This window comes from Elephantulus edwardii, unplaced genomic scaffold, assembly GCF_000299155.1.
Source record: "Elephantulus edwardii isolate Elephantulus edwardi_28Jun2011 unplaced genomic scaffold, EleEdw1.0 scaffold00015, whole genome shotgun sequence".
Lineage (NCBI taxonomy): Eukaryota > Metazoa > Chordata > Mammalia > Macroscelidea > Macroscelididae > Elephantulus > Elephantulus edwardii.
In genome coordinates this window covers 13,780,364-13,794,233 of record NW_006399765.1, presented here as the reverse complement: position 1 = coordinate 13,794,233, position 13,870 = coordinate 13,780,364, and the positions used below count along the sequence as shown (strand labels likewise).

At 53.2% G+C, this 13,870-nt stretch overlaps 1 protein-coding gene across 1 annotated transcript; it reads left to right on the top strand.

The window, feature by feature from the left end:
- Positions 1-10,815: 10,815 nt before the first annotated feature.
- Positions 10,816-12,692, top strand: MAFB (v-maf avian musculoaponeurotic fibrosarcoma oncogene homolog B). The gene is made up of 2 exons (XM_006881529.1): positions 10,816-11,802; positions 11,880-12,692. The coding sequence occupies exon 1, from the start codon at positions 10,816-10,818 to the stop codon at positions 11,785-11,787; it is 972 nt and encodes a 323-aa protein (XP_006881591.1). The 3' UTR covers positions 11,788-11,802; positions 11,880-12,692.
- Positions 12,693-13,870: the final 1,178 nt, after the last annotated feature.

Sequence of the window (13,870 nt, the reverse complement as noted above, 5' to 3'; positions counted from 1 at the left end):
AGGACTAAGGTGCATCTGATTCAGGCCATAGTCTTACTGTGCCATATCTTACTTCATGTCTTACTTCAGGCCATATCACTTACTGTGCATCTAAGAGCTAGACAATAAGTAAGGATGACAGAAGAATTGAGGCCTTTGAGTTGTGATGTTGGAGAAGAGTACTGAACATCCCATGGGAGACCAAGAGAACAAACAGCTATGTCTTGGAGAAGATGCATCTGGAATGTTCTCTGGAGGCAAGAATGATGAAGCTTCATCTCACATACTTTGGGCATGTTGGTAGGAGGGGCTATTCCTTGGAGAGGGACATGATGTTAGGGCAGAGGGTCAGCGAAGGAGAGGAAGTTCTTCAACTAGATGGACTGATGCCGTGACTGCTGCAATGGGCTCTTGTGTGTCAGGAAGTGTGACAATAACACAAGATAGAACAGGGTTCAGATCTTTTGTTCATAGGTTTGTTATGAGTAGTACTCGACTCATGGCACCTAACAACAACAACAACAATAGGTGTTTTGTTGACACCTCAGCCCACCTTTCCTTTGCCCCTCTGCACTGTCACCTCTTCAGTGCTAGCACCTCCCCCTCCCCCCCCCCCCCCCCCCTGTGATCTGACTGCTAGGGACCCTGGCTCGATTCAGACCTTGTTTTGCTTCTTTAGAGAGGTAACAACAGACACGTTATGCCTAATGTGATTAATGCAGTGATGGAAACCTGTCTAAGGAGCTATGAAAACCAAGGGGGCTTCCTGGAGGAGGTGATGCCCAAGGACAAAGAACAGACATGGCTGTAGAGAATGCTTGCTTCCATGAGCATCCTGGGTCTTTTGTTAGCAGCTGACCAGCAGGTCAATCTGGCACTGGCCCTGATGAGATAGGGTGGTCTTCGTAGGGGACTGTGTTAGAATGATGGATGCAGAAAGGGAAAGGAGCCTTCTGCTTATTCTTCCTCTTCCTGTTTGATTTACAGCTTCACAAATCTGCGTCGAATCAGCTATGGGTTGGCTCTGACTCCACAGTGAGAGCATCTAGGTCAAGGTAATCTGGTGCAGCGGTTAGAGACATGCAGATTTTGAATCCTTCACTTGCCACATGTTGGCTGCAGCCTAGGACAAAAGAAATTCATTTCCAAGAATCTCAGTTTCATCATCTGTTGAACAAGGGTAATGACAGCCATCCCCCTGTCATAGGGTTCTATGCAGGAAGGAGCTGAGCGATGTGTGATTTGACATGATCCCTCACAGATAGAAAACACTAACTAAGTGTACACTGCTGTAATTTCATTGCCTGAACACTTGGTCTGGGCTGCATGAATGCTGGGAGGGTGCTGGTTGTGGAAGGGCCCCATGGGCTCCCCTCAAGGGCAATTGCTGCAGGAGTCCCAGCTGTCACACATCTGACTTCATGAGGACAAGAGGCTTCCTCTGAGCTGCTCCCAGTCTAACTGAGAGGTGGTGGGTGTGCTAGTGCTGCCCACGCAGACTGAGATGCCTCCAACAGGTGACTTGGGCTCAGGAGCTCCCCATGAGCCTGGCTGAAGCTTTCCTAGCACCGCATGGCCTAGCCTGAGAGGCTGCCGCACAAGCCTCCACCCTCTGGGTGGTCCATTCTGCAGTGTCAGGTCTGCACTGTGGTCAGAAGACACTGTCTCTGGGAATCCTGATCCCTCCTTCTTGTGCCATTTGACATTTGCTTCTCAGGGGGCCCACGATAAGGGAGCTTAGAAGGTCTCAGGTTCAGAGGAAGAATCCCCGAGATGGGACATTAGATGTAGACAAGAGACCTTGTCACATGGGTGCCTGCATTTAGGAGGATGAGAACATCAAGAACGTTGCTTGAGAAGTTCTAGTTGCTCCCTATGTCCTGTGCTCAAAGTGAGTGTCTGCGTGCTCTTTTGTGTAAATGGCCATTTGTACATAAACCAGTGGTCTTCTGGTTCATTTGGACTCATGGCAACCTCCTGTGGGTCAGGGTGGAACTGAACTCTATGGAGTCTTCAGTGTGCGAGCTTTCAGAAGTGGATCACCTTGCCTGGAGATCTGAATCTCTATTTCTAAGGCATCTCTTGGGAGACCTGAATCTAACCTTTCAGCTAACTGTTTGCACCACTCGTGGATGCACGGATCGTAGTGCAATCAAATCATCAGTTCCCACCAGGAGGGTCTCCAGCAGCCAATTGTGCAGACAGCCTGGTGCCTCAGGCAAAAAGCTGAGCCCCAGTGAGCTCTCCACCTGTCTTGTCCTCAGAACCAGTTTGGTTTGGTTTGGTTCTCACTTGCTCCTACTTCAGAATGCATTATGCTAGCCTGTTTAAAGGGAGCGCTGGTGGCCTAGTGGTATCGACCTGTGCCGCTGAGCCAGTGGCAGGTGGTTTGAATCCACTCACCACTCCAAGGAAGAAAGCTGGGTAATACCCTCCCAAGTGATTGACAGCATCTGAAAAACCACTGGAGGGTTGGCTATGAGTCGGTTCAGACTTGATGGCACATAACAACAACTACAGCTTATTTAAGCTTCTCAGCTCTTTGTTTTTGTGATATAGTTATAGATGATTAGATAGATAGATAGATAAATACAGATACAGATATAGATATTGATGTAGATATAGAGATTGATACACACACACACACACACATACATGGACATCCATGGACACCTTGACATACCTAGACAACGGTGACAGCAGCTCTGTGACACAGTAACCACACCTTCCAGCAGACCTCGCTGCTGGCCTCATGTCCCTCCTGAGTTCTCTGTCATCCCCTTTCTAGAAAGAAGCTAGCCCCCCCCCCCCAGCTCACCTAGACTGGCTGGGTCTTCTCTGGGTCTTCCTTCCTCTACCATCCACCTCTGGCTCTCAGCTCCGTCCCCCAGCTCCTTCCTCCCTGTTCAGCAAGATCGGGGAAGCTGCAAACCCAACCCTTACATCAAAAGGGAATTTGAAAAATACTTGGAGCAAAAACTGCTAACTGTGCATCCTTGCTCTTTGCTGGCGCTGATATTAAATCAGGAAATGGCACTGAACAGCGGCTCCAAACACAGAAACAGGGGTTGTCAACACAGAAACCAAAAGCAATCGCTAACAGGCAGAGGTGAAAGGGACTTGGCACTGGGCCGGCATGGGGTCCTAGGAAAGGGCTCCTGAGCTGGGCTCATCTGGCCAGCTCTCTGGGGCCCAGAATGGAACCTGGCCTACAGTCACTGGCTCTGGGCACGCCTGGTCTCTATGAGAGGAGAGAGAGAAGGAAACATTTTCCTTTCCACCAACGTTAACTGATCACCTGCTATGTGGCTGATGTTTCCAGGTGCTGACAAGTCGATTGTGACTCGTAGCAACCCCAGGCTACAGAGTGGGCCTGTCCCATAGCATTTCCTAGCTGAATGCTCCACGGGGAATAGATAGGGGTGGCAAGTCTTTCTTCCAAGGAGCCACCAGGTGAATTTTAAACCTCAGTCTTTTGATTAGCAGCTGGGTGTAACCCTTGCACTTCCAGGGGCTACAAGTAAATGAAGGTGTGGCTTCCAGTGGGGAGATTCTCTTCTAACACCCCCCACACACACCTGGGGCCGAGTAAGAGATTGCATTTCCAATCTTTCTGAAACAACCTCCAAGTCTCAGAGACAGGGCCAGGCTCCCGAATCTTTGCATGAACTGATCCTGCCAAGTCTTCCATGCATTCCTCAAGCGTCACCTCCTCTCTGCAGCCTTCTCTGCCTGCCCCACCCTGCCTCTAGCCCAGGACTCACTCTCCTGGGATCCCCCAGCACTGGGGACCCACTGCCCTCACAACATCTCTCCAACTGCAAGGAGAGGCTTTTGAATTCCTCAAGGGGAGACATGAGCATGGTGGAATCTTAGCCCACCTGGCACTGGACAGAAGAGAGTTGACACTTGAAATCTAGATAAAACAGGCACTTCTCCTATATTCTCATGGGAAATGGAATAGCTACAATCTTGTTAGAGGCTAACTTGACGGTGCTAACACGGGGTATAAAGGGCTCTGACGGCTTGGTGGTTATGGAGCTTAGCCGTAGACTAAAAGGTTGGTTGTTTTAAACCCACCAGTCACTCCAGAGGAAAATTACTAAAAATGCTCCTATCCTTTAACCCAACAATTTAATTTCTTGATATCTATTCTACAGGAATGCTTGCCCGTGGGCAAAAAGAGGCCAGTGCAAAACTGTCTGTTGTAGCATTGTTTGCAAAAGTGGAGGATAGAAATCAGATTAACTGTCCATCAGTACAGGACTGGACAAAACTAACCTACAGAACTGTCATTGAATGTGATGCTATACCCAGTGGCTGAAAACAAAGATGAGATCTCCATCAATGACACAGGAGAGTGTGCAGTACATACAGCAAATTATAGCTCTAAGACTTAGATATTAAAAACAACGTTGTCGATTTTTATTTCTTTTTACAATGAGAAAGTAGTTTGTTTGGTTTTCCCCTGCTCTCCACTTCCACTTCTTAAAAAAGTGGAAGGGGGGAACCCAAGAGATTGAATGGCTACAGTCACTCCTGGCTGAATTGAGCCTGGCTTCCAGAATGGCCAAACGGAATTATTTTCTCAACAGGGCCTGGCAACAGCCCTGACCTGGTGATTGGACGGTGAGCAGTAGACAGACTACAGCCATTTCCCCTGTGATGAGCAAGTGGTAGAGAAGCTGGACTCTTGGTGCCAGAAGAACCTCCCAGCGAAGAAGGAGGGAGGCAGTGAGGACAGGGGGACAGGATCCTGATTTCCTCTGTGCCGGTCCTCGGTCTGGACAGGACAGAGAATGACGTGATCAGGGATGACTGTTAATTATGGGAGAAAAGGGGGCTTCGAGGATGAACAGGAAAGGTCAAATGTTTCAGAGACTTTATATTGCTTATTTGCATCAATGCTTGGCTGGTTGTTAAAGCCATCTCACCATCCATTTGTTCATTTGTTACACAACTTTGAGTTCCTCTTGGTGTGAGCACTGGACTGGAGACTTAAGATGAAGCAACAGATCCTCTTTCTCCAGGAGAACATGGGGAATGTGTGCTGCTTGGGCTGCGTGAACCAGAATGACCTAGGAAGTTCATTAAAAACAGACCTATGAGACCAGACTGTGGCTCAGGGATCTGTGTTTATGCCACATTGTCTCAAGAATTGGGGAGAAAAAAACCCCACAACAAACCAAACACCAAAACACCAAAACACATATATTTAGACTAGTTGACAAAACCATCTCCTTGAATGTTATTGCGTTACTTGCTAAACTACCCTCAAATCTGAGCTCTGCCCCACCTGGTGTGCGTTACTTAGGATGACCAGGGCCTTTGTCCTCCCTGTAGGTTCTTCCCACTTGCTTGCCCATTTGCATTCCACATTCTTATGACCTCTGGGGAGACCCACAGACCATGCCCTTTGCTTCAATCCTTCAGAAACAGAACAACTTGTTCTAGGCAGAGAAATGGCCTGTGCAACGGTCCTGTGGCAGGCTGTACTTGGGCTGTAGAGGAACTTCAAGATGCCTGTGCCTTGGTGTTATGGAGGTTGGGCAGGAATAGAGCCCTCTTGGTAATCCCTCACTGAACTGTGGCTTTAAATATCAATGAGCCTCTCATTACCACTGAGTCACCTCTATTCTTTATCAGTGGGCCCAACAGATGGACAAAGAGATGGATGAGTGGGGGCCTATGTATAAGCAAAGATCAAGAGTCAGATTACAGATCAGGTTAATCCTAAGGGAAAAGGGCCCTCACCTTCGGGAGGCTTCTGCCTCCTCTTCTTATAGGTGTTTCTCTCTCTGTCTGTCTGTCTCTCTCTCTCTCCTCAATCACTTCCTGTGGAGGAGGCAAGGGAAGGAGAAGGAAATCAAGGTCATTGGTCTGCCATGTATATTGCCTTTATCATTGAGCTCTTGGCCTTGGGCTTGGCACATGCTAGAAGGTCAACTATGACTAATCCTGTTTGGAGTTAGAACCCTGACCTAGAGATAGCTGGAGAAAAACTGTGTTCCCTGGCTGGGGTTCCAGCTGAAGTGGAGACCATGCTCTTCACAGCTTTCCCAGTACTGCACTTGGAGCTGGAGTTGAAGCTCACTACTGCTGTGTAACTTTAAAAAAGTAGGTACCCTCTTTGAGTCTTGTTAATATTGCATATAATGAGAATGCCCCCCCCCATTCTTTGAGTAGTTATGAGAATTGAATGAATGGCAAAACTTTACAAATTTCTGTACAAAATGGTTATTGTCAAATATCTCATCTACTGGGAGGGGTGATATTGCTCATTGGTTGTTAGATATACCTACACTGAGCCATATTTAAGCTTACATTTTTCTGGTAGCCATAGTTAAATGAAGTAAAAACGTGAGACGTTGAAAAGAGGTGAAAGTTTCAATATCAAGCTGTCCCTCCCGTGTCCGTGTCCCTGCATGTGTGTAGAGTCATTCTAGCCACTGCTTAAGAGCCACTGGGCAGGACTCAAAACTTCAACAAAAGCTCCTTGAGAATCCTAGATTGGAATCTGATGGCTACTGTGAAGGGCCCAGGTGCCTTAGGGAAGGAGAAAGGTGGGCAGAATAAGCTCTGCGCTCTTCTCTGGGCTGAAGGCCAGGGGTGGGGGGAGATCATTAGAGGTGGGAGATCAGACACCACCCCAACCACTGGGTCAACAAAGGTGCCGGAGAGGTCTGTTCCTTAGAAGAGATCCTTGAGGCTCTCCACATGCAAATGCATGAGGGAGTCCTCTGAACTCCCTTTGACTCAGGATTCTCCCCGGAAGAACTCGGCCCAGAGGTCCTTAGAACTACCAGCCTCTAGTTGGAGAGGCGGGTCGCACAATCCTTTAGGCTCAGGGCTCTGAGACCGCAGTTGCCGGCTGAGCGATTTGGTGCGTCCGCGTCCCGCGTGCTGCGCTTCCGCTTCCCTACCTGAAGCACACACGTGCGCGCTAGAGTGCGCAAACATACACTCACTTGTCTTTCTGTTTTCCCCTCGCTGTACCCACGCACATACAGAGACGCCCACCTAAGCAACAAACAACCTGCAACCCTCAGAGAAACGAGGGGTCTGCCGCCGACTTTGTAGCTGAACGCGGAGCTGGGCAGTGGCGCGCGCTGCAAGGAGAGCCGCCCAGTCCGTCGCTGGTGACCCAGCGGACAGGGTAGGGGCGAGCGAAGTTGGAGCCACATACTTCATCCCTTGAGCCCAGCGCTGGGCTGGAGTTCCCCCAAGGAGCAACTCACCCTCTCCCAGAAGCTCGGGGACTCTGTAGTGGTTTTCATCTCTTAAGAGCCTCCTGAATCACTTCTAATGACTGCTGGAGCTAAAAACCCCAAAGCGATGAGTCCAAGACAATTTGCCTCAGGTCCAGCTTGGGGAGGATGGAGAGAAGAGGGTTCAGTTTGAATGAAAATCTGACATTGGAGTTTTAGCGGCTAGAAACAACACACTTGGCACCTTAAACCGATTCTGGCTGCCAAGATCTTGACTGGCCGCCCCTCCAGCGAGGCTGTTTCTGGGTCCCCTTCCCTTACTCTTTTAACTTTTTCAATTCTCTACTTTGCTCATCATCTCCTCTGTCTGTGCTCCACCCCCTCCCCCAATGTCTTTCTCTGTAGGAGTGCGGTGTAGAGGTCTGGCAAGGGTCTCTCCTCAAGGATTTGATGCAGGCACTCTGCCCTGGGCGCTCCTAGGAGAGACAGTGGCCAGCGGTGGTGGCTACCTGGAGGAGGTCGCGGGGGTTTGTGGCACGGCAATGGGGGAGCCGGAGCAACACAGGAGCCGGCGTTGGGTTGAGGGATGGTGGTGCAGGGATGCAAAAAAAAGGTAGGCTGCCCTGCAGGGCCTCTATGCCAGAGCTGCGTGCGCTCCTCCTTCACCCGGCCTGGAAGGTAAGGAGCTCTTTCCAGCAGTTTGAGTCCAGGAGTAGGGAGTAGCTTTGCAAAGAGCGGCAAAAAAAAAAAAAAACAACCCCACACAGTTTGAGTGATAAACCCACAGTCTCAGTGAGAGTCCAGGAAGGCGGGTGACTGCAGCCGAGTCAAAGAGGATTGCACCCTCCCACCCAGCCCCAAACAAAGCCTGAGTCCTCGAGAGCCTGAGACAGTGACAGGGCACTCGCGGGAGAGGGGGACAGCTGGAATCCAGATTTGGGGCCTCAGGAACCCCCTCTCCCAGGGCTTCAGCAGGTCACACTCTTGAGACAAGAGTCTGGGTCCTTGCTGGCGAAGGTCAGATAGATCTGAGGACTCGCAGAGGCACAACCGAGGGAGAAGGCCACGGCACCTACCGCGCTCCCAGGATGGCGGGCCCCAGAGGGAGGGCGTTACCTCCCTGGGTTCGCTCATTTCCGAGAGAGCCAGAGGTGTTTGTCCTGCTCTCTCGAAGCTCAGCCACACTCCTCACAGATTCAAGGCGGCTGGCCGCAGCGCGGGCTTAGAGACGCTCCGGCCTTTGCCCGTGGTCCAAGTGTGCGTTCACCAGGCTCAAACGCGACAGGGACAGCCATGGGGGCGGGGGCGTGTCTCTAACGCCCAGCTTTGGACCTGAGTGGAGCGGAGACCTGCCTCAAGCTCTACATAAAGGCGGAAGAAATCATTTCTACAGAGAGCGCACATTTTGGAGAGTTAAACCAGGCTCTCCAAACATGGCATCTGCGGAATCAAACCGTCCAGACTAAATTTTAGTTAAAATATATTAATTTTATTAAATATAGGGAGCCCTAGACCACCCCCCCCCCAGCCATTTTACTGAGGGCACAAGAGAATAGAGCAGGTGTTTCGCATCTCTCCCCTCCCCAATTAATTGCAAAGATCTTACCTTCCTACAGTGTAAAAAAAAAAAAAAAAATCTGGCTGCGTTCGCATTGGTCTTGCTCCCTTGCTCCCTTGGTCCGGACTCAGCAGCGACTGGGACACACTCACCAAATGCGCACTTCCCCTGCATTTCGCTGCACGTACCCCAAACTGGAGAGCAGAAGGCGACGCGAGAGGCGGCGGGGGATCCGGATCCAGCGAATTTGCGAATCTTCCAATTTCAGTACCCAGACCGGGGGTTTGAGGAGAACCCCTTATTTCTTATTTCGGGTCATCTTGAATTTAGGTAGGATGGGCACGGCACGCTGTGCGCTGTCTACATGCTTACTGCGATGCGCTCTGGACTCCTCGTCTGCGCTCCCGGAAGCTTCCGGGGCAGGGAGACCTAAGCCCCTTCTCTATTTTTGCTTTCAATCACTGATCCTCCCTATCCCCAAACCTTGCTGACCGAATTAGACCTGGAGAACTGTGGCATGCGTTTCAGCGTGGGTACCAGGGTAAGTGCTACCGCTGAGTCCTCGGATGTAACCAGGACTTTGTGTGTGTTGTCCAAGAGGAACCTGTAGTCTTCAGTGCGTACACAGCTTGAGTCCGGGGTTGGCTTGGGTTGGGCCAGGTGGCAAGTCCTAGTCCCAAAGCGCTGTCCAAGCCTCCAGCTGCTGGTTGAGAGGCTCAGCGCGCCTTTGCGCACAGTTACCACTTGGGGTCGCACTTTATGCCTATTTGAGCCTCTCCGCGGCAGGCCAGCTGACGGCCGGATCTGCTTAATCGTTACAAAGCGTTCAAACAAAAACAGGGCCGGTTCTCCGGCAGCGGAGAGCTACCCAGTCTCGTCCTGGGCTGGCCTCGGCCCCAAGCCTCGGAGCGCTGAGTCCTGGGCATCTGGTAGGAGAAAAGGTTCAGCGTCTTTTGGCCAATTCAATAGCCGCTCCTTTCATCGTGTGCATTTGGGGGTGGGGTAAGTGCGGGGCGCGGAGAGCCAGTGGAGTCTCATTTCAGGGTTTGGACACTGCCCATTTGGAGAGGACTGTGCTTGGCCCGAGAAGGGTCCTCAAGGCCAAGAGTTGGATCTGAACACAACTCTTAGAGCCCTAACCCCGCTTTCCCGCAACACACTCGCAGACCTCCAGAAACACAGGCACGCGCAGCGCACACTCGGCCCGCAGGAGCGCGGACATACAGAGCGTCCCCAATGGGGCGGGGGCCGCTTGGGAACAAAGGGTCCGGAAGGAGTCGTCCTGACACTCATTCTGAGCCTTCTTAGGGGTGACACGGACTTGGGGGAGTGCAAAGTGTAAAATAAGAGGTGAGAGCGCGCGAGGGTGGAAGCTGTGGCCCGGTCTGGGGGTGGGGCGCACGGGAGGCGAGAACGCGGGGGCCGAGCCCCGGAGGGCGAGGGGCTGGGCCCGAGCCGGCCGGCCGTCCCACTCGGTTCCAGCCCTGGGCCAGGCCTTGGCTGCTCCAGGGCTGCTCCGGCCGCGAGTCAGCTGACGCGGGGGGCGGAGGAGCTGTCAGGCGCGCCCCGCCCTGCGCCGCCTGGCCGCGGGGGCCGCTCAGCCATTGGCCAGCGCTCCGGGCCGCCGGGGCGTGGGGGCCCCAGTGACATCAGGAAGGCGATAAAAGGCGGCGGCGGCGCCAGCTCCTGCACAGCTGCACTGCCAGGCTGCGAGCGGCTGCGAGCGAGCGAACCCCAGGGCAAGAGCTAGAGAGCGAGTGGCGGGCGCTTGCCCCGCGCCTCCCCTCACCCCGCCGCGCGCCCCGCTCGCCTGGCCACCCCTTCCGGTTCCACCCGGCCTGGCCCCGGCGCGGCCGCAGCCCCGAGCTCCGCGGAGAGCGGGCAGCCTCGGGAGTATACGACGCGCCGCCGCGTCCCCAGACAAAGGCTTGGCCAGCAGCCCCGGCCCGCTGCGCCCTCGGCTCCTCGCCTCCCCTGCTCGCCACTCTTCGTCCGCGCGCTCGGCTTGGCGCGCCCCGGCGGGCAGCAAAGTTTCCCGGGCGGCGGCGGCGGCTGCGCCCCGCGTCAGCTATGGCCGCGGAGCTGAGTATGGGGCCCGAGTTGCCCACCAGCCCGCTGGCCATGGAGTACGTCAACGACTTCGACCTGCTCAAGTTCGACGTGAAGAAGGAGCCGCTGGGTCGCGCGGAGCGCCCTGGCCGGCTCTGTACGCGCTTGCAGCCGGCGGGCTCTGTGTCGTCCACGCCACTCAGCACGCCCTGTAGCTCGGTACCCTCGTCGCCCAGCTTCAGCCCGACTGAGCAGAAGACCCACCTCGAGGACCTGTACTGGATGGCGAGCAACTACCAGCAGATGAACCCTGAGGCGCTCAACCTGACGCCTGAGGACGCGGTGGAGGCGCTCATCGGCTCGCACCCGGTGCCACAGCCGCTGCAGAGCTTCGACAGCTTCCGCGGCGCGCACCACCATCATCACCACCACCACCCGCACCCGCACCACGCGTACCCTGCCGCCGGTGTGGCCCACGACGACCTGGGCCCTCACGCGCACCCGCACCATCACCACCATCACCAAGCGTCGCCGCCGCCGTCGAGCGCGGCCAGCCCCACGCAGCAGCTGCCCACCAGCCACCCCGGGCCAGGGCCACACGCGGGGCCCGCGGCGACTGCGGCGGGCAGCAGCGGCAGCGTGGAAGACCGCTTCTCCGACGACCAGCTCGTGTCCATGTCGGTGCGCGAGCTGAATCGCCACCTGCGGGGCTTCACCAAGGACGAGGTGATCCGCCTGAAGCAGAAGCGGCGGACCCTGAAGAACCGGGGCTACGCCCAGTCGTGCAGGTATAAACGCGTCCAACAGAAGCACCACTTGGAGAACGAGAAGACACAGCTCATTCAGCAGGTGGAGCAGCTCAAGCAGGAGGTGTCCCGGCTGGCCCGCGAGAGAGACGCCTACAAGGTCAAGTGCGAGAAACTCGCCAACTCCGGCTTCAGGGAGGCGGGCTCCACCAGCGACAGCCCCTCCTCTCCCGAGTTCTTTCTGTGAGTCGTGGCCGGTCTGGCCCCCGCCCTTGCCCCGGCCGGGACTCCCCGCCCCAGTCCCCAGCCCAGGACCCTCCAGGACCCTACCCCTGCCAGGGCCCCAGCCTTGAACTGTTTGACTTGGAGAGGGAGGAAGGGCGCGCGGGCTGCGGGCGGGCGCGCGGGCGGTTAGGGGACCTTGGCCAAGGCGAGGGCATTGCGCGCCAGCGCCGCCTCCTAGACTCGAGAAGAGCCAGGGGCAGAGCAGAGGGTGGGAGGTCCCTAAGCAACTTTATTCTGGGCCTGAGGGCGGCGAGGCACAGTCCTAAGGCGTCGCCAAGGCCAACCCGATGCTCCCGGCTTTCTGAACTTTGCGCGCTTAGCCGGGGCCGCTTCCTCGCTGTCCGGAGCGCGGTCTCCCCAGGAAAAGAGCGGCGAGGAGAGGGACACTGGCGTACCCGCAGGCGTGAGCCAAAGCTGAGCGGAGGAAGGACAGATGGACCGGTCTGTCCAGGGTCGGGAGAACACTGCCTCTCAGCCCGGGGTTGCGCGCGGGCCTCAGGACGCTCGGCGCGCAAATTTCATCAGTTTTATTGCCTGCTCGATTATATAGAAAAAAAAAATACGAAAATCTGCATTAAAAATATTAATCCTGCATGCTGGACATGTATGGTAATAATTTCTATTTTGTACCATTTTCTTGTTTAACTTTTAGCATGTTGTTGATCATGGATAATAACCCCCTTGTGTTCTCGGGTGGAAGGAATCGCAGTTTGGGAACTCCAGCCGCTGCGTGCGCGCTGTTTGAGTTTCAGTCCCGGCTGTCGGCTTGTAAATACCCGCCCCGCCAAAACGCATAGAAAACGTGGCCACAAGCTGAGTGTCTTTGTTTGAGTTTATGATGATGAAAAAAAAATTTTTTTTGTAAGTAGAGAAAAGTTTCTTGGGCACTTTGCATTGGCATTAGAAAAGAACTTTGCCTCCGGGCACCCTTGGAAGTTGCATGCTTTCTCTCCTGTTCTGCTCCATTCCGGTCCTCGGTTCCCTCCCGCTTTAGTTTTCCATTTTGTTGAGTGTTGAGAGAGAAAGCTCAAGTTGGAGTTGCATCTCCAGGGTACCAGGATAGTGCAGCTGCGGACTCCTGTATCCCCGAGGCCGGCCACCCGAGGTGCGAGGTGCACTTGCTCTTCTTCCAGCCTTCAAGCCAAATTGACACCCCTAAAAGAAAGTAAAAATGCATCTTGTTTGCTTTACACTATATCACCAGGTTCACCCCATGGTTCCTTTGCAACACCCTAGGCCCAGGCCAATTATGGCGCCCCGAAGCACTCTGAAGGGCAAGGGGCTTTGTCAGCTTGTAGTGACCCCAGCTTACATTGAAGCAGCCACCACGCTCTGAATGTACACAGAACCCAAACCTTGGCAAATGATTTTGCAACTTTCAAGTGCTTCTTTAGATCGACACGTTCTGCGTATTGCCTGCTTCTTAAAAAGCGGGCGAATTATTGGTGATGTTCCTCCCTTCCCGTCCCCACCCCCCCCCCTTGTATAATAGTTATAGGGAAGATCTGGGTGGCTTTTTTTTTTGTTGTTGTTGTTATTATTACTTTTTTTTTTCTGCAGGTCAGTAAAAGGATTTAAGTTGCACTGACAAAAATACCAAAATGAAAGCCTATTTTTCAGTCCCCATTTGAAATTGCTGGCGCTGCTGGCCGGATGCAGTTTTGAGTTTGTATTAGTTGATAAATTAACAGTAATAACAAGATTGTATGAACCGCATGGTGCTTGCAGTTTTAAATATTGTGGATATTCGTCCTGCATCAAAAACGAGCTTTGGTTTTTACGGATTCAACTGTGTTGAAATCAAACTTGCCGCAACGGAAATTGTTTTTATTTCATGTAAAATAAGGGATCAATTTCAAACCCTGCTTATGATATGAAAAATATTAAAACCTAGTCTATTGTAGTTTTATTCAGACTGGTTTCTGTTTTTTGGTTATTAAAATGGTTTCCTATTTTGCTTATTAAAACCACGGAAATGGTGTTTCTTTAGAGGACTGACTCTGTTCGCCTGACTTTCTTCTCTTGTCCTTTCAACAGCTTCACCA

Coding starts and splice junctions, on each gene's coding strand:
- MAFB (XM_006881529.1), top strand. CDS start 10,816: ATGGCCGCGGAGCTGAGTATGGGGCCCGAGTTGCCCACCAGCCCGCTG.